The sequence below is a fragment of the Lethenteron reissneri genome, chromosome 19 (genome assembly GCF_015708825.2).
Source record: "Lethenteron reissneri isolate LAM-NWPU_2019-01 chromosome 19, ASM1570882v1, whole genome shotgun sequence".
NCBI lineage: Eukaryota > Metazoa > Chordata > Hyperoartia > Petromyzontiformes > Petromyzontidae > Lethenteron > Lethenteron reissneri.
In genome coordinates, this window is record NC_083797.1 from 2,613,937 (window position 1) to 2,638,161 (window position 24,225).

General features: G+C 46.9%; 1 protein-coding gene across 2 annotated transcripts in view; it reads right to left on the reverse strand.

Annotated features, from left to right (window-relative positions):
- The window catches only part of LOC133344163 (phosphatase and actin regulator 1-like), a 44,654-nt gene that overhangs the window by 13,748 nt on the left and 6,681 nt on the right, over window positions 1-24,225 (reverse strand). Inside the window, exons 3-8 of one of the 2 annotated variants that reach the window (XM_061554167.1) lie at window positions 20,557-20,721; window positions 19,824-19,877; window positions 14,461-14,618; window positions 12,041-12,194; window positions 5,892-5,947; window positions 730-794 (exon numbers count right to left, since the gene is read on the reverse strand). In XM_061554167.1, the coding sequence (XP_061410151.1) occupies window positions 730-794; window positions 5,892-5,947; window positions 12,041-12,194; window positions 14,461-14,618; window positions 19,824-19,877; window positions 20,557-20,721 (652 nt within the window). The remainder of the gene's footprint in view (window positions 1-729; window positions 795-5,891; window positions 5,948-12,040; window positions 12,195-14,460; window positions 14,619-19,823; window positions 19,878-20,556; window positions 20,722-24,225) is intronic. The other variant, XM_061554168.1, reaches the window with a different exon arrangement.

The following is a 24,225-nucleotide window of genomic DNA, read 5'->3' on the forward strand; positions in this document are numbered from 1 at the left end:
CCCCAATCACACAAATGTAGCACATCACAACCAGTCTTAATCCAAGTGTGGTAATCCGAGAGAGGCCGTGTCACCTAATCTGGAAGATCGCACCTGGATTAACATTAATCTGTTAATATTTTCTACTTTTATAGGTCCAAAAAGTCACAACAAAACCAACAATCTCATATCCTGGAGATTTCCAGGTCTGGGGCTGATACGGTGGTGTCGCCTGGAGATCATTGTGGCCTCAGCCCTGTTGCGAGACATTGCGTGAAGGGGGGGGGGGGGTGCATACAGAAATCTCAGGTGAGCACCACACAGCCAATGTCAAAAGATCTTTAAACAAACGTGAAAGGCTCATGAGAATGAGTAACGATGTGACCTGCTTTTGTCTACGGTGCAGTCTGCCCTGGCTCTCACCCCCTGCGTGCGTGAGAAAATGCTGCGAAGCTCATCGCACAATCGACACAGGTGTTAAACACTGTGGCGACTTGTTTGGACGTGCCTATAAAAATATTAAAGAGGCGGGGGGCTGACCCTTCAACAGAGGAAGCTCAGGCTCCCTGCCCCCCCGTTGGTGCTCCAGGGCTGTGTGGCCTGCCCGCCCGCCTGCCCGCCCAGTGGGTGTGCCATGCAGAGGGCATTGGAGCATGAGGCTACGTGAGATGCAAAGGTTTTCCGGCGTGGCGAGCACCGGAACACGTGGAGGGAGGCAGGCAGGTGGAACGACGGGCAGCGCTCTCTTACTTTCCTCGAGAGCCTGCGCTTGATTTCTTTCTTCTCCTCGTCTCGCTCCTCAGCTTCGTTCTTCTCTGAGGAGGGTGGGGGGGGAGATTAATGCATAAATGAACAATGTCATCACCATGACTCTGAGCCAAATAACGTCGTTATGCATCTTTGTTTTGAAGGATGTTCCTGCTTTCAAATGTTTGGTTAATGTAGAAATGTACTAGACGCACGCATGCACGCACGCGCAAAACCCAACAATAACAATGTCTAGTGGCTATGAGTTAAATTAGATAACGTTTGAAATGTGAGCTATTTGGTTGAGACCCCAAAAAAAACACACATAACAGCCCATGACATTCCAGTGAAACACTATTGGAGGAAGGAGAAATTACATCCTTCACAAAACTTTATTTGCGATTTTAAAATATTTCTTTGCGTAAAAAATACATTTTAATTAATGTATATGTCCACACACAGCCCCTTTGTTAACCCGTTGTCAGACGAGGTCTTGCACACACCATGTGTTCCGGGGGTTGATTTGACCATACTTCACCACGCAAGTCAGAACACGTTGGTGAAGTCGAACATAGAATGCGTAATAAAGTATTTTTTTGGGGTTAGATCGCGTAAGTATAAATGTGTCGTAATCCTCCACCACCCGACACAGCCAATAAGTAAGGGATTTGTCACGTAAACAAAACGCGCCAAATAGTTACTACTTCAGCACACCGGTGTGTTGGAGAGTAAATCCACAACGTTTACAATTTGAGTAGTACGACGTTTCGCTGGTAATTACATCCATCAGACGTAAATGTTTCTGCAGCTTCAGTAGGAAGCTTAATTGGCATGTTGAGCGAAACGTTGGACATCATGTCAGACGGAAACACGTGGTGCAACCTGAAAACACATCTGGAAACGTATTTTAACCTTACTTTTTGCTCATATTTTTAGTAAACCAAATCAGCTCTTCACAAACGGAAGCAGCGTTGTGAAATTTCAATAAGGTCTGAGGTGCACAATTCACAATGCCATTCTTCGTTGCAAACATTAGTTGTTCTCAATGAAGGATATATAAAGTGTGATCAGGGCTTAATTATATCCAGGTCTCTCTAGATCGGCGAGTCGGAATATATTTCCGCACGTGGCACATCTAATGTACTCCTCGCAATGGCTGTGGCGACTAGTCATGCGCGTGCCACATCCCCCCGGTATACCGGAGACTTGGAAAATATTAATTGAGAAATTAAGCCCTGAGCATTATCATTGCGGTTCCTTTCTTCTAAGCTGGCTATCAAATGCGGCTCAATTTATGGCTGCATGGCTGGTATGGTGTTACCAACCCATATACACCCGAAGCTTTATCTGACCCCATGGGAATCGATGCAGAAAACACGTACAAATCCGACTTACAATGGAATTGATGATATCCGAAGGCATGTATAATGCTTATTAAGGGAGTTTAGGTTTAAATTATTTTAAAAATCTCTTTTCATCTCTCGACTCAGGTCAGACGGCACTCAGATCTGAGCACTGAAAGGCACTTAAGTGTCGGGAGCCTTGCCTAGGTTTTATCGCAGCAGAGTAAGCAATCCCCTCTCGGGCAACCTGCCAACCACCCTCTCTTTCCCCTTCTTTGCACGCACACACACATTCACACACCCATCACAGCCCAGCCGCCCTCCACACCCACGCTCATGTACAACAAAACGCGCAACCACATGCACACGCGGCCAACAAAGACGAATATTCCCTACTAGCCTTTTGCCCGTCCAAGGACGGGTGCGTTTGAGTAAATCTGAAACTTGCAAGCGAAAAGCAGACCGCGACGTGATATCCATTGCATCAATTCGTGTGCAACTTGTAAGGCCGCGGTGACACAGACCTATTTCATTTAAAGGTTTTCATCCCTTGTCCATCATGACGTCCTTTGTACTTCTATGTCTCAACAGCGTTATGGATATCACGTGACATGAGGGTTCTGCCCTTGTAGTGAGGGTTGTGAGATGACGCCGAGGAGGGGAGAGGAGGCGCCTCGCCCCCCCCCCCCATGTGGAGTGGGGGGGGGGGGTCCATTTGGAAGACGTCACCTCTTCATGAGTATTAATGAGGGGGGTTGGCCGACGTGGAATGACGTCACGCGCGGGACACACAGACATTCTTGGCTCATTATAGTAGTAAATACGGTATAGCCCAGAGGTCAGCAACCTGCGGGTCCAGAGCCGCACGTGGCTCTTTAAGGACCGCTTAGTGACGTTGCTTGTTAATGACCTCCGTCTCGTGTTCACGCGCATTTGTGGCATGAATTCGAAATAAAAAAAAAAATCTCTTTTTGTTATCGACCGTTTAGTTGAATATCATACGAAGAGCACGTTTCCGCAATCGTGTGTGGATAAAAAATGGTCCCTTGAAGTGATATCGGAAACTATTTCGATGAAAACCTCGTCCCGTGGGACGTTTTCTAACACGCGGGGTGTGCACAATTGGTCCGCCAGAGTTCCGATTGTATTCTTAATCTCACGCTATGGCACCCCCCTGATGGCACATTTGAATGAAATTTGGAGAGGAAAAAAACCCCCCAAAAATATGCACTACGGAGAATAGGGAATTGCACGCGACGGAGGGAGGGCTCTGTGATAGAATGGCTATCGATCCAGTGCCAACCATTGTACGGGCTTCACAGGTGCAGCTGGTCATCTCTCTTTTGGGAAATAACATTGGGTCGTTGGCACTGTGGTGCTGACTAGACTTATAGAATGAGAGCATCGATACGTAAGTAATAGGCAATCAGGTATTGCTCTTGGGCAATGTGACGTGTGCTTAAATCAATTAATGGAAATTGCAATGCTCAAGGAGAGGTGGAAATCTATTTTGGCCACGAGCAGAGGGGAGAGCTTTGCATTAAACGTGCACGGTGCATTTTTTCCCCTCTTGAGTTTGAATAAAAAACACATGTTCCCGTCTTGAAAATAACGGCTCTTGGAAAAAGCAAACCAGGGAGAAACCTGCGGTTCTTGGACGACAATTGGAAGGAGGAAGTCTTCATTACGTGAGCGACAACACCCAACACTCGGAATATTCCACTCGCGCGAAGTTTACAAAAACATTAAAAAAACACAGCAGTCACAATCGTTATTCCAGTGCAATGTTAAGTCATCTTCCAATTTGTGGTTCAGTTTTAAAAAAACCCAAGTATTTTTCTCTGTTAAGTGCGCGACCATAAGTGGCCGCCCAGATCACAGAGCTGCGGGGAGGAGCGATGGGAATTTTGGTCGTTTTTAAGTGAAAGGTGCAACTCTGGTATCCCTTGCTCACACCACTGCTGGGAGAATGAACTCACCGAGATGCACAATTTTTTTCGTTAGCTTACTCTTCCACACCGGCCGGATGTGCTGGCCAACCGGCCTGCCGATCTATGAATTGTGTTGCACCAATTTTATTGCGCGAGGTGGGTAGGGGCAGACAGGTGTGACCTGCTTTTGTCGATGGTGCATTCTGCCTTGGCTCTCACCCCCCTGCGTGCGCGAGGAAATGCTGCGAAGCTCATCGCACAACCGACACAGGTGTTAAACACTGTGGCCACTTGTTTGGACGTGCCTATAAAAATATTAAAGAGGCGGGGGGGGGGGGCTGACCCTTCAACAGAGGAAGCTCAGGCTCCCTGCCCCCTCCCAGCCCCCCTGTTGGTGCTCCAGGGCTGTGTGGCCTGCCCACCCGCCTGCCCGCCCAGTGGGTGTGCCGTGCAGAGGGCATTGGAGCGTGAGACAACGTGAGATACAAAGGTGTTCCGACGCGGCGAGCACCCGAACGCGTTTAACTCGGTGAGAAGCCACGGGAGCAATCTGGGGAATTCGTCTGCCAGTCGGGAGGCGATGATTGCTATGCGCAATCCCAATTGGGTAACGTGTGGGAATTTTTTTTCGAATTTGGAAAATTTGCACCACGATGCCGGCACACAGAAGGCGCCAGGGGAATCTTGAACGTCCGCTGTGAAGCAGACGGCGGCGTATTACTACGGCCATTGTGGTATTAATCAGGGCGGCCGCTGGATACGAACCGCCAACCTCTGCAACAAGCGGTGAAAGCTTGTTTGGCACGGTTGGCATCATACGGTGTGAAAGAGCTCAACATAATACTGTACATACAAAGCGCTAACACTGGGCTGTGTGTCACCGCCCGCGCTTTGAGATGGTGGCAGCCATGCGCATACGTGATGGGTGACATTTTTCTGGCATTGCCACATTCCAGATTTCAGTGTGGCCACAATCTAAAATTCCTTTGAGCAGTCAGAGTAAAATGTTAAACGTGAGTTGAGGTCGCTCTGCGTGCAAAAAAAACCCCACCCATAAATCCTGGTATTTATTTATGTTCAAGAGTTTATTCGCACGGAATTGCCACTATCTGCCATTATTGCAGTGAAAAAGACGTGCAGCCTTGTTGAACCATTGTACGGCTGAATTATTGCACAGAGCTACAACCCCGATGTGCGCTTACACGTCTCCTAGCATTCTTTGCTTCCGACCGCACAGAGCAGTTTAAAGCAGAGATTTGTGTTGCCCCTGCCTTTCCTCTCCCTTGCAATGGTAGGAGCCTGCCAAACCACTACGCACTGCAAGCTCCAACCCACCAAAGGGAAGGTTACGAGAATTAAATTACTGCACCTCTCTATGGCACGTCGTTGTTGTCAGCCTGTGACTTGCTCGGTGAAAGGCCAGGGAGCTCTTTGGTATTCAGGGGATGGTATTGCATGCCTGTAATCCAGCACTGTGGAGGTGAAGGTTTGTGCCTCATGCGGACGTTACGAAAATCCATTCCCACAGGCTTTCCAGGAAAAGGCGGTACAGAGCTAAGTGTGGACTAATGTCCGTATGTTCCATCTGCATGGAATCGAGCGTTGTCCCCTCACATGCGTGGCTTTTCTCCAGGTACTCCTGTTTTTTTCCCACGTGTATCATTTGTGGCCAGGTCACTTCTGAAAAAGGGCTATTTAGTTCAGTGGGCCTTAACTGGTGAAATAAAACAAATGTTTAGCTTCATGGTTTAGTTTTAGTTGCTGAAGAAGCATCCAGTACGTGCAAAGGGCCAAGCGGCAACAACGCAGAAACAAGGAGCCGGACAGAACAAGAACCCACATGGTGGGAGGGAGGGGGGGGGGGTACAGTCATTGTCGTGTCCATACTCACGCCGTAGGATGTTTCTCTGCTCCAGCTCCTCGGCTGTGGGCCTCAGACTCAGCCTCCTGCACACAAGGACAACCGCGATGGTCCGGTGAGAGAGACGCCATCGCCTTACAACTCGGGCTGAGGCTAAATCATTTTTGACAATTACAAGATGATACACATTCTCAGGGTGCGTCGATCATCACAACATCAGTTTCCTGTCACTTTGAAATTGCGTTTATAATTTTTATTGTATTATTTTGGTACTACGCTGTACATTCAGTGAAACCAAAAGCGTGAATAAGCATAACTCCATTCTATGTCTCTACATATAAATAAAAACACGTTTTGATCCATTGGTCTCTTGGCTTTCCAGACCAATATAATTATTCAACTGCATTTGAGTAAGCAAACTTAGGACCTTTCCTGACTGTTTGTGTCTCACCAGCAGTCAGGCTTGTTGAACAATTTCTCCAGGGCTACCGGATGTTATTGGCACAAGTACTCCATCTAAAGATTGATACACGTTCTTTAACTGTAGTTCATGCAATGTAACCCTGCAAAGAGTCTTCTAATCCCTGCAACTTTACAATCTAAAATTTCTTACATGCACAACCACAAGAAATCCTGAAATAATTAACTGATCTATGAAAATAATGACGTCACGTAATAGCCCCATCAATTACTGTCAATTGCTCTGGGAAAAAAGTTTTGCAAAGAACCACTGTCATTTCTCACGGGCGATAGGTAATAATGAATCATTGTAATGGACACGTTGGTCAATTATAAGCATTCGTCGCCAAAATGTTGTTTTCATACGTAACAACAATCACGATCTGACGATAATGTTTTAAACGGACGACACGAATATCGTGGACCTCATTTTGCACGAGATGTCTTGGAACTAACAACTAAACTCTTTATTTTACCAGGTAATGCCCACTGAGCTATGTAGCTCCTTTTCAGAACGGAAGTGGCTTCTCAGCACGTGGGAATTTATAGCAGCCAAATACTCTAAAACGTGTGTTGTTGATTCTAGATGTGGAGGGAAAAACCAGAGGACCCGGAGAAAAATACACGCGACCACGGGGAGAGAGAACACGAAAACTCTACATATACAGCAGGCATCAGGGTCAGGGTCGAGTCCACGACCTCCTGTATACCAGGCGAGGGAGTTAACATCTCCAAGCCACCGTGATGATGATGAGAGAGAGACAAACTCAAAATTCACAGCAGGCATCGTCAGGGTCGGGATCTGAATCGAACCCTCAACCTCCTGTATACCAGGTGAGGTTGTTAACATCTCCTAGCCACCGTGATGATGATGATGAGAGAGAGACACACAAGCTCAAAATTCACAGCAGGCATCGTCAGGGTCGGGATCGAACCCACGACCTCCTGCATACCAGGCGAGGTAGTTAACATCTGCCACTGCGGCGCCCTCTTAATTTTGGCACATCGCGGCAACCCTCATTGCCACCGCAGCAGCCTCCTCTCCACCTTTCCTCATCGCGAATCGCAGCTGCTTGGCTTCCACACGGTCCCGCGTAAACATTTATTCCGCTAGCGGCCACGTTCACGTTCACACGCAGAATGACAATGTACAGACAGCCCTTTTGTCAAGCCACTGCTGGATGAAGGCTTCCTTGTGCCGTGTCAGCCATGGGCGTGTATGCGATGTACTTCTCAATGATGGGCAGTGCAGGTTGATTCAGAATGTGACCCAGGACCGGTTCGAACATTATTCGCAACTCATGTTTGCCTTGGTTGTCACTGCGTCGTTGCTCTTGACAGCCATTGATGATATTGGGGGGGCGGGGGGATACGTCCGCTGATAGAGATGGAGCAATGAAATCAGCTCGGCGTGCAGGTATCATGACGATGATATGACATCGTAGGGATCAAGGCCTGGCGAGGCATCCATCCTGCAGTGGCGAAGGGCAATGCTGAATATTAGCATGGGCAGTTATCGAACATGGGTCGCCGGATTCACGGTGCAGTGCGTCAACCACTGCGCCACTGCTCCCCAACATGGGAAATACGTGACCGCAGTTGTGTATGGCACTGTGTGTGCTGGTTACGTTGCAATGCCGTCACTTGTCATCCTTCCCTTGCGCGGGGGGGTAATTTAAGACCCTCTTTGCGTCATTGAAATTTGGTGCCGATTTAAACAGTTGGGCAGAGCTTCTCAAACTCGGGCAACTGATGTGGTGTGTGATAATCCACAGCCTCCAAATGGACAAACTAACCATGAATTCCATTGTTCTAAGCATACAACGACAAAGGACCCCCGTATAGCCTTTAATAGACTAATGGGGCAAGTGCTGTTCGTGAGCGCCTATGAAGGCCAGTATAGCACACGAGGGGGTGGGTGGCCAACGCTTTGCCTGGCAGCCTTTGTCTCCCCATTGTTGATGTTTCCACACATTACTAGGTACCCATTTAAGACTGACATACTCACATACACGGGTCCTCCATAAAATCTTACACAGATTTTATGGCCGTGAACAGAACTCGGGTCGCCAGGTTCGAAGCGTAACGCGCTAACCGCTACACAACTGCTCTGCTTTATCTCCACTGCACACATACGCAGTCACACACACACACAGAAGTAAGTGTTCAAACAAGCGAGGAATTACAATTAAAAAGTCAACAGTGGAAAGGAGTCTGCCGGTGTCGTTAGCGTGGCAAACGCATCATTCCAAAAGGGTCAAATGATTCAGCAAGAAAAAAATTTACCCGTAAAAACAAAGTTTTTCACTATAAATCCTTTATATGCGTGGCGGCTAGAGTCCTCTCGTCCTCTGGCTTGAGATGGCTGCCACCTATGGGTCAGATGATTGCCTGCCACCATTCAGCAATTGGTAATTAAATATAAAAAAAAATTCCTAAAAAGTGTAACATTTTGGAAAAAAATTTTCACGAAAATAAATTGTCACGCACAACGAGTATGTGTGCAAAATGTCAGCTCGATTGGATCACGGGAAGTGGGTTAAAAAAACGACCGAAAGATTTGCACGGTCGTAAGCGCGCAAGCAAGTGAACTTAATATAAAGGATTTTAAAAAGGCAGATCTCCCTTGCCTCGGAAGATCTGAACTGTATATGCTGAACGGATGCTGACAGACGGAGTTTGTGGCGGGAGTTGCTTTAGCAGAGCCAGCTACTGTGTCGGAAACAAATTGTTTCTGGATTTTGGCTATTTGTTATCCTATTCTCAGCTGAAAGACACACACACGTAGCCATGTTCCTATTTTTTTATTGGCTTGTCGTCTTTCAGCACGTGAAGAAATAATCCGCTAAACCCTCAAATGTTTGTTTCTGCGCTTACGAAGTTTGACCTTCTGTTTTGAAAACGAACCTCATCACAAATTTAAGCACGGCCCTTTCAACCTTCAGAAATGTACAAAGATGATGCATAAATTAGGGCTTTTCGTGTTGCGTTTTAACACCTGATCGCATTGCCGCCAGTGTGGTGGCTTGGCTTAAAAGTGAAAATCTCGCGTGCACGCCACTGGACACAGCGGTGTTTGTGCTGAACCATTAAAGCCAAACAAGGGGATAAGAGTTATTGCACTGTGCATTGTTCCGATACTCATGATACTTTTCTTTGCTCTGTCAGGTTCGTAAATAGCATACAATACTACAACTACTTGGATTTATAGGGCCTCTGCTGGGGTGTCAATGGACTTGAAATGCAGACGTTGCTTGGTTTGACCCTCCGTGCGTCCGTTTAAAACAACGGTGCAAGCTCCCTCAATGCCCCACGCCTCTTTCCACCCAGCAGTATAAGTGGGGCAAATGAGAATTCATCAAGCAACCATTTTTCCTTTTCAAAGAGAAGAGATAGCCATAGGCAGAGGAGAAGAGGAGGATCTGGAACTGGGACTTGAATGTAAGCAGGCTGTTGACCGCTCGTATGGCCGGCTGGAGGGAGTTCCAGACCCCAGGGGCAGCAGAGGAGAAAGAGTGACCTCCCACAGAGCAAAGGTTGACCCGAAGCTTCGAGTGGTTCCTGGAGTGGAACGTGCGTAACCGGTTGCACAGTGAAACGAGAAGGGACACTTTACATCAATGATGGACATGCTACTTTGCATGGTAATGATGCAGATGTTCCTGGCATAATAGATGCGAGTAAAACTTAAGGAGATGTACAGCTTTTGGTCGATGAAGTGGTGGAAATTGGAAGTTGTTCTTGCCCTGGTCATATTTAAAATGTTACGAACATAAACACCGCTTATTCCAGAACAAACCTCTTCTTGTATGACCGCAACACAATATAATTTCAGACGGTCTAGGAAACATGCTCATATAAAATGTTACTGATCATGTTGTGTTATATTTCGATTGAAAGCTTTCGTGACTGCAGGGATTCATCTTCTTGGTTCTTTCGGTAAAGTCACGTAGAAGGGAAATAATAAAATAATAAAAATAAAACATTATAAAATAATTCTCACGACGTTTCGGCCACAACGCAAGCAGCCGTCCTGAGGATATTTTATTATTTCCCTTCTACGTGACTTTACCGAAAGAACCAAGAAGATGTTGTGTTATGTTTGGATTATCTCACACCTCCTCATACACCCTCTCTCCTCTCCTCGGTCCCAAAAAATATGTATCTCTTTGGGGTTTTCCCCCAATCCCCTTTTTCCTCCGCCTTCCTTGCCAACGCCCTCCTTGAACTATTTCTCTGGGTGTGGTCCCTTGACCTTTGCGTGACCCCCCCCGACCCACACTCAATCCTGGCCGTGTCCCTGCACGAACTCTACTCTCGTTACGAGAGTTGATGGATTGGGGCTCGAAGGCGAATTTAGAGACAGCATTGACTGTTAAGAATCATAAAGGGATTCATCTCGTGATATTTATTTTTTTCACTTCCGCTCCCTATCATTTTGCCCCCTAGGTGATATATTTGTTTGCAGAATCATAATCTTTAATTATCCTGGAGAAATCCAATGAGCTATGAAGCTCTTTTTGCACACATGTCCAGTAATTTGTGTACCCTGGTTGCTTGCTTCTCTGTACCTATTGCTGTAAAACATTAATTAAAAGTGAGTTCGGACAGATTTCATCACGAGAAATGACGACGGTCGATGTATCTGACGAGCGAGTGATTGGCAGCCAGGGGATAGGATGCACTCGAGAGAATGACCAGTGCAGAGGCGGAGTGATGGGATCAGTTCAGGCGCAGCAGACAGAGCTGGCGATGTGAAGGCCTTCATCCAGCGGTGGAAAAAACCAACGGCGACGGTGGCTAATGAGAGATGTGACATCTTGGCGGGCAGATGCGGTCGTTGCAACCACATGCCGCCCATACAAGTTTACATTCCGGCGGCCATGTAAACCGACGACCTCCGTGGCCAGATTTGAACACACACGAGTCCTTGCAGTAAAGCGTCATATTCGTAGTAATCTTCGATTTCCCACCGCCGTTCAATGCATATGAAATTAATCTGAATGCAACCCCGGGTCAGGACGTTGATGAGCGATCGATTTGGGTCATGATATGGCAGGCGGTATATTAAGGCAAAACCGAGCCACATACTTCAGTGGCATCGCACGTTGGCAAAGCCCCCCCCCCACCCAATGCCATGAATTAAATGGGACCCCCCCCCCCATGTTCACCTCGCCTCTGGGCTCCTTCAGCATGTGGGTCCTGGTACAGTTTGCGCCACCTGCACGCTCGATAGCTACGCCTCGTGGCAGCGCCAGTCGTAAGCAAACTAAGAAGACGTTTGGGGCCCCAGGAGCATCTAAAAATGAGTCCTGGATGAAAAATACTGCGTGTGGTGAAACGAATATCAAATTGAATACCAATCATAAAATATGAAAATGGATATTAACATTAAAAAGCGATTTAATCTCTCATGCCTATCTTGCCCTTAAATCTCCCATTTATTTCCACCTTTGTCGCGTGTCTACGCCTCTTTCAATTTCGGTTTCATTCTCATCTGTATTTCTCCTCTCATCTCACGAAGGCTCAATCTTTCGTCCACATTTTCTCTCATCCCACTGCAATTCCTATCTGCTGTCAATATCTCTTCTGCCATCTCCACGCGAGTTTACGAATCGAAAGGGGTGCTGTGTGCGAGCCCAAAAACTCTTTCTGCCTCCCCCCCACCACCCCGATTTGCCAGCGCCACCACTGTCTGTCCACGCAACCGCTGCACACACCTGACGAGCTTGTGGCCAATGCTGCGCCTCTTTTCCTGGCGCTCCTGCTCCGTCTGCCGCGGCAGGATGTTCTTGTCCTCCAGCTCGCGCGCCGATGGACGGTTGCGGATTTTGAGCGCCAGCGAGTCGCGCCGCCCCGTGTTCGCCAAAGTTCCTGCGGGTGCCCAAGAGCGGCGAGCGACAAGGTAGCGTTCGCTTAGTACCAAGTGTCATATCCGAGTTACATTTGAGCAAACACACACACACACGACATTGTTGTAAACAAGCTAAACGTGAAAAACAGAAGCCCAGAGGGCTACTATGCACAGAACACGAATGCCCTAAGGCCACGAATTGACAATGTTTGGGCGCCGTGGTAGCGAGATGTTAACTACCTCGCCTCGTATGCAGGAGGTCGTGGGTTTGATACTGACCTGACCCCTGCTGTATATTTGGAGTTTGCATGTCTCTCCCTGTGGTGGCGTGGACTTTTCTCCAGTTTTTCCCTCCGCATTTAGAAACGTACGTTTTCAGTATTTGGCTGCAATAAATTTCCACGCGATAAGCCACTTCACTGAGCAATCATTTGTGACCAGGTCGCTTCTGAAAAAGAGCAATGCAGCTCAGTGAGCCTTACCTGGTAAAATAAAAAATATCGTAATAGTAAACAAACCAGGGACACACATGAATTGTGAAACGCATTTCAACGTCCGTTTGTGCTCGTATTTAACTGTTGCGCTCACGCGCGATGAGGCCGTGGGGTTGGGATGGCGACTCTGCCGGGCAGTGTGCATCTCAGCCGGAAGAGCTGAGGCCCTTTTCGCGATGGTTTCTAGTCTACAAGTTTTTGGAAAATCGTTCGATCAATTTTCCAGATTTTAAATAGGATAAGTCCACGAAAGCAACACGACTTTATGCCCATGTTTTATCATGATGACGGGGGGGGGGGGGTGGACAGAGCTAATGCAACAACGTTTACACCCTCTCAATATAAAAGTGCCTCTGGAAGGTGATATCACGAGACTACTACTGACATTACTCCACGTACCTCTTACCTACGCTAGGCAATACATTTTAGTGTATGCCCTACGATAGAGGAGTTTGTCTCATGGCATTCAAGTGGGTTCTTTTGTTACCTTGGCGCTGGAAATATGCCAGATGTTGTAAATATCTAATTTCACGAGATGGAATTTTTGTGCTACAGTTGTCAGAGAAGTACGTTGGCCCCCTTAACCACCCAGTACCTCAGCAACGCATAATCTGCGGCTAAGAGTGGGATAGTATGTATGTTGAACTTCTTTCGCACCCTACGTAGCCAACTGTGCTAATCGGAGGTGCGGGGAGGAAGGATAACAAACTAAAACACAAAATTCTAGATTTTAAGCTTTCGTGACAGCAAGGATTCATCTTCTTGGGTTTTTTCGGTAAAGTCACGTAGGTAAAAAATTATAATTAAAATTAATAAAAGTAAAATTAAAAAAAATACACTAAAATGTATTGCCTACGATAATAAAAGTTAAATAAAAATAAAATAATTATTTTATTTTATTTTTATTTAAAATAAAAATTTTAAATAAAATAAAATAATTATTTTATTTTATTTTTACTTTACGTTTATTAATTTTAATTATAATTTTTTACCTACGTGACTTTACCGAAAAAACCCAAGAAGATAAAACACAAAAAGCAAGCAATTACAGGGTGGCACCGAATACACTGCAGCTCTCAATATGTTACGTTCTGTACTGTACGTGCAAACCGACCAGGTTGCTTGGCAGCAGAGTGAAGCAGCTCTCAATCGAAAGGTTGCAAGTTGGGGGACGACTCAGCCCATCATCCCTCTGTGGGGAAATCAACGGTCGTTACCCTATGGACGATCTGACCCCCTCGCGTTAGACAAATGTGGAGTTCACAATATCGGCTCTGGAACAGGAGGATGAGCGTCGCCGCCGGTGATACTTTTGTAGAGAAGCTCCCACGGACGTACTCGGAGACGGAGGTAAGTTATGGGCTTTCGCCAGGGTTTATTAACTCTGTTACAATAACACACCAGGGTACACAACTCCTAGGGGCTAGGGGTCCTACTCTGAGTCCGGGTCCCTGCCGGCTAGCTCTGGTCTCTCTCTCTCGTGTCGGATCGGGGACTCTGCCGACTCCACTGACCGGAGAGAGAAGCACCTCTACGGCTACCACCGGCTTCTCCCCAGACTCACTATTCGATCCCTCTCTCTACCCCTGGTTCCCTCTTCACCCCGCTTACTCTACCCGTTCCCACAGTGACCCCGTTTACGTCACGGGGTCTCCCTTAAGTACCCTAGGAGACGTGACGTCATCGCACTGAACGGCACACCTGACGTCACGTCCCCATTTTACTCCTCTACACTTTGACCAAGAAATCACTTTGGCTGAATAGCAGGCCGTGCGATTGGGAGTGAACTCACCCTCATCGTCCTCGTCCTCCTCCTCCTCGGTTTCACCGTCGAACACCGAGCTGGTGTCTGTGTCGGCCTCCAGGGCGACGTTCTCCTTGTCCTCGGCGTCCGCGTCCTTTCTCTCCAGAGCGTGTGACGCCAGACCCTCCTTGGTGCCCGAGGACAGCCTGGACACAGTGGCACCTCGGCCCGTCACGACACGGCTGCTCATCGATACGACGACGACAATAATTACTATGCAGTCTGTTCTCTCCTATCACTCGGTAGTTTGACTTCCTGAAGAACAGCGCATTATGGAAAAATCTCGTGATAATAATTAAGATATAAAATAGGGTAAAGCGCAGTCCGCGATAACACGTGAGATGCGTACGCATCTGAGGCACGTGGGTAGCATCTAGAAGGATCCAGCAGCATCCCGCCTTGTGCGATGGTGCTACGCCGAGGCAACCGTACGACCGCTTATTCCTACTCACGCCACATAGTTCTATTCACTCGATTGTGTTATATCCAATTCGCATCCGCGTTATTAAAAAATAATGCGTTCCCGAATACATTAATCGCGTTCTATCCAATTCGCGTTATGAAAACAACATGGAGCATTATAGGAGAACTGGCTGTAATCATCCATAAGATGATTTTGTTGGGGAAGATCGCATAGATATAAATGTGTTGTTAAATCCACCACCACCCGACACAGCCAATTGGTACGGTGTGTCACGTAAACAAAACGTGCCAATTAGTTGCTAGTTCAGCACACCGGCGGGTTAAACGACACATTTATACCTTCGCGATCCAACCCAAATAAAACCCCTCTACTGTGGATAATATTGATCGTGAAAGCCTCTGACGCGTTAAACAGACCGTAATCATAATTTTACGTTTGTAATGGGAATTTCATCTGCCGGTGCCAACGCACGCCACGTGTGCAAAGCAGGGAATAAATCAACAGAACCTGCAGGGTAAACGGCAAGAACTAGGCGGGGGCGGGGGGGGGAAGGACTAATTTAAAGAGGCGAGTTTTCAAGTCGGGACTTAAATATATCGAACGACTCCGACTGTCTTATTAGCAAAGGCAAAGTGTTGTTCCAAAGCCTGGGAGCTACACTGGCAAAAAAAGAAAACCCGATCACCCATGCAGTGACACGAGCCTTGACCTCAGAGTACTTAGAAAAAAGCAATTCGAAGATCAATACTGTACGTGTAGCCCGAATATAGAAGCAGCATTTCATTGTCGCAACTCCACCATACAACTGCATGAATGTGTGTTCGCCCCATCACACCTTTTTTGGCTTTCCAGACCAATGTTATCCAGCAGCGTTTGTTTAAGCAATCAAACCCTGCACCAGTTTCGACATTCCGGGCCTCATCAGCAGTCAGGCTCGTTAAATAAATGTTGTTGGATTGATACGTCATTGGCAAGAGCAATCCATCTCAATAACGGGAGCATAGTGAGTTTGTGTCAGATGAAAATAAAGATTGTTTTGCCCAAAACGCATGTGTCATGGTTAGTCCAAATATACTGCACTGATATAGCCGAATTTTCGCAATATAATTTTAGCATAACATGTGTATTACATTAATAAAATAGTATCATTAATATTTAGTACACTAGTATAGCATCACATGTAGTATAATAGTATTAGTTATTATTTGGGTCTTTCGGTAAAGTCACGTAGATAGGTTCAAAGAAAATGACAAAAAACTACGACGTTTCGATCGCAACACAGGCGCTCGTCATCAGGAAAAGGGGGTTAGCCTCTAAAGGCAAACTGTTTGTAAAGGTTTAAAATGGGCGTAGCCCCAGTGTCATCAGCATGGGCGGGGCAGCTGATGTTAATGTGAGTGGTGGGCGGGGCAGCTGGTGTTAATGTGAGTGGTGGGCGGGGCAGCTGGTGTTAATGTGAGTGGTGGGCGGGGCAGCTCATGTTAATGTGAGTGGTGGGTGGGGCAGCTGATGTTAATGTGAGTGGTGAGCGGGGCAGCTGATGTTAATGTGAGTGGTGGGCGGGGCAGCTCATGTTAATGTGAGTGGTGGGTGGGGCAGCTGATGTTAATGTGAGTGGTGAGCGGGGCAGCTGATGTTAATGTGAGTGGTGGGCGGGGCAGCTGATGTTAATGTGAGTGGTGAGCGGGGCAGCTAATGTTAATGTGAGTGGTGGGCGGGGCAGCTGATGTTAATGTGAGTGGTGGGCGGGGCAGCTGATGTTAATGTGAGTGGTGGGCGGGGCAGCTGATGTTAATGTGAGTGGTGGGCGGGGCAGCTGATGTTAATGTGAGTGGTGGGCGGGGCAGCTGATGTTAATGTGAGTGGTGGGCGGGGCAGCTGATGTTAATGTGAGTGGTGGGCGGGGCAGCTCATGTTAATGTGAGTGATGGTCATGGACGGCGCTGGTGGTGGGTTTCCACCAATTAAAGGGCTGCCGGATACAAGTTAGCATGTTAATGTAAGATGGGAGAGCGGCCTCCATGCCGTGGAGCCACTCGCCCTATTAGTATGCAAGAGAGACAATGCAAATGAGATGTTGGACAATGCGTACACGCACAGAGATGGCAGAACAAACAAGCCAATGCAAATTACCTAAAATTAGACGTTGCAAATGAGGCCGAATGAGACAACGCCACCGAGATGAACATCGCATGCGAGACGGGCAATGCAAATGAAGGAGAATAGTGAATGTAAATGAGACGGTGAATCATCATATGCCTTGCAGCAACGCACACGCGCCAGTGGAGGGGACATGCAGCCAAACACTGGGTCATTAGAAGTGACGTGGTTTAAACAATTCAATTATAAAACGCATATTGACTTTTTTTAATTTTCACGCGCAAAAAAAAAAACAACGGCACAATATACACATCGGATAGAAACCTTGCAGTCAAATATGAGGATATTTTTCCTGTTTTAGATTATTTTTATGCCACAACGCAAGCAGCCGTCCTTCACCTGAGGACGGCTGCTTGCGTTGTGGCCGAAACGTCGTGAGAATTATTTAATGATGTTTTATTTTTATTATTTTATTATTTCCCTTCTACGTGACTTTACCGAAAGAACCAAGAAGATAGTCGTGACATTATTGAAATTAGATATAAATTAAGAGTTTTAGTGAGATGAGAAAATAGAGATACGGACAAGCTCGGGACGAGATTGTTTAGGGTATGTATTCTAATTTGCCCTCTTAACTTTATTTAGATTTAATTTGAGCCCCATAAATCCATGCCACTTGAGCTACTTGGGGCCCTGAGCGATTGCTTAGTTTGCTCAGCGTCACCGCTGGCCTAACCCTGCCCTCTGATGACATTCATAACGCGACCAATGTCATTTTATTAAACGTTAACCAACGAGTAAACACCGTGGGGCTTAAGTGACTTGCCTCTGACGGTTGGCAGCCACTCAGGGACAGGAACTTACTCCCCACGTTCTATTTAAAAAAAGGCATTATCACTGTACTCGGTAGGTTATCTCTGTTTTACAGGACTCCCACTGCAGCGCAGACATCCGAATTCCATATTCTCAGACGGCTATGGTGGGCCATCATATGCGATTTTGAAAAAAATGTATGAAACCCTCTATTGCAGGATCGGGGCGAACACCTGTGAAAATAAGACACGCAGCACGCTTGCGTGTCCATCCCTGACTTCAATGCCATCCAGCAGACACCAGCTCCCAACAGGGGTCATGTGACTCGGGCTGTCCTGGTTTTCCCAGGAGGGTCGCAAGTCTTCCGGGAACATGAAAAGTTCTGTTATAATAATAATAATACACCGCTCAAGAAAATGCAATTTAAGCGTAGTTCTCCCCTCAACTGGTATTGCAAAGGGTGCCACGGTGGCGAGATGTTAACTACCTCGCCTGTAATACATGGAGGATCAGTGGGTTCGATCCCGACCCTGACGCCTGTATATTTGGAGTCTGCATGTTTCCCTTTCCCCGTGGTCGTGTGGATTTTTCTCTGAGTCCCTCCGGGCTTTCCCTCCACATTTATAAACACGCGTTTAGAGTATTTGGCTGCAATACATTTCCACGTGATAAGCTGCTTCATCGAGCAATCATTTGTCATTTGTGGCCAGGTTCACATCTGAAAAATATCTGTATAGCTCAGTGGGCCTTACCTGGTAAAACGATTTTTTTAAAAGTTGAGTAAGATATTCCTCTTCCTATGATACGTCCCAACTTTCTGTGCCTCAAGAGGTGGCAGTTCTACATGCGACCCAATGGACTCAAAGTGACCCCCTAGAATTCCATCACACTATCCCCCCCCCCCCAGCTCCTCCCGTTCTGTCCACGCGCTCGTTTGCCGGACGGCGCCGTCTGCCCACCACCCACCCACCAACCCACCAACCACTTCCCGCTGCGCGGAGTCCACACGGGAGGCTCAGCGCCAACAACGCGCCGCTTCTCTCAAGGACGCGGGGGAGGGGGTCCCTATGGCACTCGGCACCTGGGGCTCAGAGGGCCCGCTGCTCGGCAGAGCGCAGAGAGACTCCAACACTCGAGAATGCCACCGAACTGGTAGTTTTTCGAGGTAGTTTTTTTAGCCCAATCCGGTTGGACTCGGCATCGGCTCAAACTTTTGATTGGAAGAGACTTCAAGATAATTAAAATATAGAAATAGTTTACAATAGAAATGTTCATCGCGTGCCCAAATTCCTGAAAACTCTGCCTTCACTTCCTAATCGTGCAAAACTGCAAATAGAGTCATTTATCAACCAAACTTGGCAAAGGAGCGCAGAGCATCTCAAATTACCGGGTGATGGATTCGGATTTTATCCTTTTTCATCAAAGGGTTCGTTGCTCTTAGATGGCACAATTTGCATTCATTCGTGCCTGCGCCTTGGAAGGAAAAGCGAGATTGAGCCTGGTTACCATTTGGATGTAACCGTGGAGGAAAACGGAGAGGTTTTTTCAGCTCGGGCTGTGAATCAGCTCTTGGTGATGGCAGTAGGGGATGGATTCTTAAATCTGTTTGTGAAGAGTGTCGATTCGTATCCCTGCGTATGCGGGCGTGGTTCCTCTGGATACGAAGGTTTTCTCCCACGTTTCAAACGATGGTACGTGAAATTGACCAAAGATCTCAATGCAGGATTCTGTTGATAATAAATTAAAAGCCATCATTACTGGGTAAATACGTGAAATTCCTGTATTCGTATTATGTTACCGCATCATTTGTAAGATAGGCACCTCCCACCGTTCAGTACGCATTGTAGCATTTAGACTTTAGGTATTTTCGTGGTGAAGTTGGTCAAAGCACAGAAAAATAAGAATTTCCAGAAACTCATAACATTGTCGGATCCTTAAGAAGTGTACCGAATTAACATTATTTATATGATGAACGATCAATAGGGATTACGACAACTCTCATTTAAATACACACCCAGTGTTTGACTTCAATGATGACACTTCACCAAATGCAGACAGCATTGTCTTTCTGTGGGGTACAGAAGACAAAAAAACACCTAATGAATCTATATGTTAGCAGAGGCCTCAAATTAAATGACACGAGAGCAAGTGGGCAAGCAGCAGCAGGATTATGGCTTTCTCTGGGGAGACAGTGATTATCGACTACAATTAGCCCACGGCCATGTGGCGCGATGTGGTGCGGTCGGACATGGTGGTCTGAGGAGCGGAAAGAGAGAAGGCGCAGTACAGGGCAGCGTGGGGAAGGTTGGCAAGGACAGCGGAACAGCCCACATGAGTGGGACAGAAGCGTGCAAGAAGAAGAAGAAGATGTGGAGAGACATTTGTGGCCTCGAGGCGCATGAACCATCACGTGAAACTCTGGTCATCCTCGCAGCAGCGGGCTTTTGGCTGGCCGTCGAACAAAGATGGTCACCGCATCGCGCGCTTTTAGACCCGTTTATAACGGCCGTCTGGAACGCTCTTCCTCCCGATATTAAAAAGCCAGTGGAGCAGTGCACTTTTAAATTTAAATTGAAAACTCATTTCTTTAGAACAGCTTTTTTGCATTTAGGTTGTTGCGCTTTCCTCGCCCCTCCTATTAGCGCGGTTAGCTACGTACGGTGCCAAAGAAGTTTAATGGGGAGAGGGGACACACACACACGCGCAATGAACACTGGCTGCCACTAGCTGGGCTCAAGGTGCACTACCTCTCCAGCCTCTGTGCCGCTTTCTCCAGCACGCGCTTGAGCTCCTCACGCCCGGCGGGGTTCGACAGGTAGCCCGGCGTCTTCATCGAATGCTGATGGGATGTGGCCGTCTGTGTGGGGGTCGTGCTGCCCTCCTTGCCGCCATGCTCCCTGCCGTGCGAGCCGCTGGTCGGGGAGCAGGCGAATGAAACGACGCAGGCACGCGGGGGTCAGGATGCCGCGACATTGCAAAAAGTAAATCGTCGAGCGTCTTCCGCTGGCATTGTTGGCTTCACCCCGAATTTCCAGTGCAACCTTTGGCTGTATGAAGTCGCCATTCGGGCTCTGGAGTAGAGTTGCTACCTCCGACATACACAAAACCAAAACATCACGGGAATAATAAAATCTCACAATACAGCAATAGAGGTTTACGATGCGTTGTTTAGAGTCACACATGGACCCTGTTCTGACAAAAACAGAAAACCAGCAAGTTTAATGTCCCCGGAAGATTTGCATAGTTCTCAGGTCAGCGACCTCACACAGAGGACAATCCATGGGAAATCAGCACAGGTGGCGAACCAATTCCCCTTTTCTGCATACACACAGCCCTGCTGAAGAGATGCGAAGTCAACTAACCCACCTGCTGACAGACTTGTATTAAGTCATTTTAAATAAATAAATATCCACCACTGGCTCAGAGCAGCTGATGGAGATAAGCGCCACCTAGTGTCCACTTGAACGTGGGAGACACTTTGCTCTCGATGATGTATGATTTTTCTCTCGGACCTACCGCGTGCGTTGCTGCTACAGATTCCCAAAAAGCCTCCCAGAACCTGGAGCGGAACGTCGGACATTGGTGGCCGAACAACACTCGGCGCAACCCCCACCCCCCCCCCCCCCCAGAAAAAAACCCAAAAAACATCTCAGAGCTACGCGGCACAACTGCGGAAGTCTGCACGGCAGGTTACGTGATCGGATATTTAAACATTCGCGACCAATATAATCCATAATAGAGGTTTTGTTGGGGGGTTATATCGCGTAATTTTTTTATGAAACCCCCCAAAACCCCCCTCTATTATGGACTTTTGACTTAAAACTTTCGTGACTGCAGGAATTCATATGTAAGGCAAGGTGATGGTTTTGATTGGATCTTCAGATGGCTCCTTCATCACGGTTGGGGTGATGGCTTTGCGGATTGTGTAGTAGACTACACAATCCGCAAAGCAGGGATAACCAAAAAGATTTCCAAAATCTTGAACAAACACAAGATCCAGGTCCGATTTAACACAGTGCATATAATTCGTGATCTGATCCCATCTGTGAAGGACAAGATTCCTGACATGCAATACCCCGGCGTCTACAAACTACGCTGTGTCTGCGGCAGCAGTTACATTGGGGAAACTAAGCGACATGTCTCGGACCGTGTTCGTGAATATAAGGCAGATCTGAAACACGGCAAGACCAATATTTCTGCTGTGGCTGATCATTACTTTAATGCGGCTGGCTCACATGAAATTGATTTCTCTAAGACGATGGTACTTTGCAAGCCGACTGGCAATCAACAAAGATTCGTTCACGAAGCCATCCATATATACAGACACAGACACAATTTCAACCGAGACGACGGTTTTAAACTCAGCAATCATTGGAAAGATGTCATCAACGACTTTGGGTCATGACGTGTTTTGTGTTTTTTTGTCAACCTCCACCATCAGCAGTGTGGATGTGTGTAGCGAGGTGCAATGCCCCCCCCATCTCTACCCCCCTATCTCAACCCTCTTCCTCCCCCCATTGTCTAACGTACTCGCTTTACTTCTGGTGCTTTGCTCATACATTGACGCTGGCTACCCCGCCCATGCTGTTTACGCCGCACAGCTTTGCTCACTTTGAAAGCCCTTATTATAAGCAGTTGCATCTGGAGGTTTGCCCCCTCTTTTCTCTCCGCCTGATGAAGACCGCTTGTGTTGCGATCGAAACGTCGTGGTTTTTTGGGTCATATTTTTAATTTTAATTTTTTAAAATTGTATTTTATTTTTTATTTCCTATCTACGTGACTTTACCGAAAGAACCAAGAATATGATGAACTTGTGGGATGTTTGCAAGCTCTTCCCCGTGCCACTTCCCACCTCATCACGTGGCCTCCTGCATTTGAGACTCGGAGCGACTGTGGGATGTTGTCGAGACTGAAGAAGGCTCTGATCACCGTCTCGTGCACAGGGTGATCCAGGTGTCATGTGACCCTTCCCCCCCAATTAATTGGCTCCTAACAAGTTTTTTTTCTTCCACTTTGCATATTAATTTCTGTTTTACATGAATAAAAATTTATAAAAATAAATATATTAAGTTGTAGAAAATTAAATGGAGAGATGGGGGGAGGGCACAAGACAGCTGGACCACCCTGTACTGTATTCGACTTATGCAATTTTTTTAAAATTTGGCAAGCAATCGCACGTTTGGCACGACTTTAAATGTCAACGTCATTCAGCCACGGCAAGCAATTTCAATTGAGCAAAAATGCGCGATGGCTAAACTCCAGAACTTGTTTCGTCTGGGTGTCTAACCTAACCCCGCTTGACTTGTTTTGACTTTGAATGTGGCCGAGGTGAGCAGAGAGGTAACCCAGTGGTTGACGTGGGGCGGTGGGCGCCAGAATGCATTCCGGTAAGAAAACACAGGACCTGAGAATACAAGCTAGCATCTCATGGTGTGACCCCACTCTCTCCCCTCTTCCCTCCTTACCCCCACCCAAGGCCGTAGCCATGGAGTCAACATTGGGGGGGGGGGGTGGGACCAAATCTTCCAGGGTGTCTGGGGGTTCCAACCCAGAAAAAAAAAAAATCTAAATTTGAAAAATAATTTCCTGCCCAAAATATAAAAAAATTCACTAACACATGGGATGGACTTTATCTATTTACAATAATGTCGAATAGTGTATTGTATTCATTGCTCTGTTTTTACCATTTCTTATTTCATTGTATGTAATGGCAGAGATAAGGGATTAATAAAGTACAACCATGACCACAATCATATAAACAGAAATCTATGCATTGATTTATATGAAGACAAGTCCAGATATTGTGGCCAAGGTTTAGCAAATTGTTGTTTTTATTTACATAGCATAGCAATTTTTTTTATACCAAAATATTGGGGGGGGACATTTTGAGCATATTTGAATATTGGAGGGGGGGAATGTGTCGTCCTTCCCCCTAAATATATTATAATTACGGCCTTGCCCCCACCTCTCCCCACTCTCCCCTCCACGTGACCACTCTTCATGGCAGATGTGAGCCTCGATGATGTCCCGAGGGATAGGAGTGAGATGAGCACTTCATGTTTAGTTCCGTAAACATTTTCACGCGCTAGAATGCGATGCCCTAGACAATGTATACTAACGTCACTCGGATAGGGCGTTTGGTGCATTTTAGAATGCTACTTTGTATGTAAAATAGTCGGCGGGAGGAGGCAAAGAATGAGACGGATCCAAACGCATCGAAGGAAAAGGGTGAGCGTGTGACTCGAGCAAGAATGCAGGCAAAGGGCAAAGATGAACTCGGCGATATTGCTGTGTTTGAGCTCACGAGAGGGGAAATAGTGGCAATGCACTACAATACATTGTGCAGTACAGCATGCAATGTGTATATGAAATATTTAAAACGCTCATCATGGTATATAAAATATATGAAATGCACT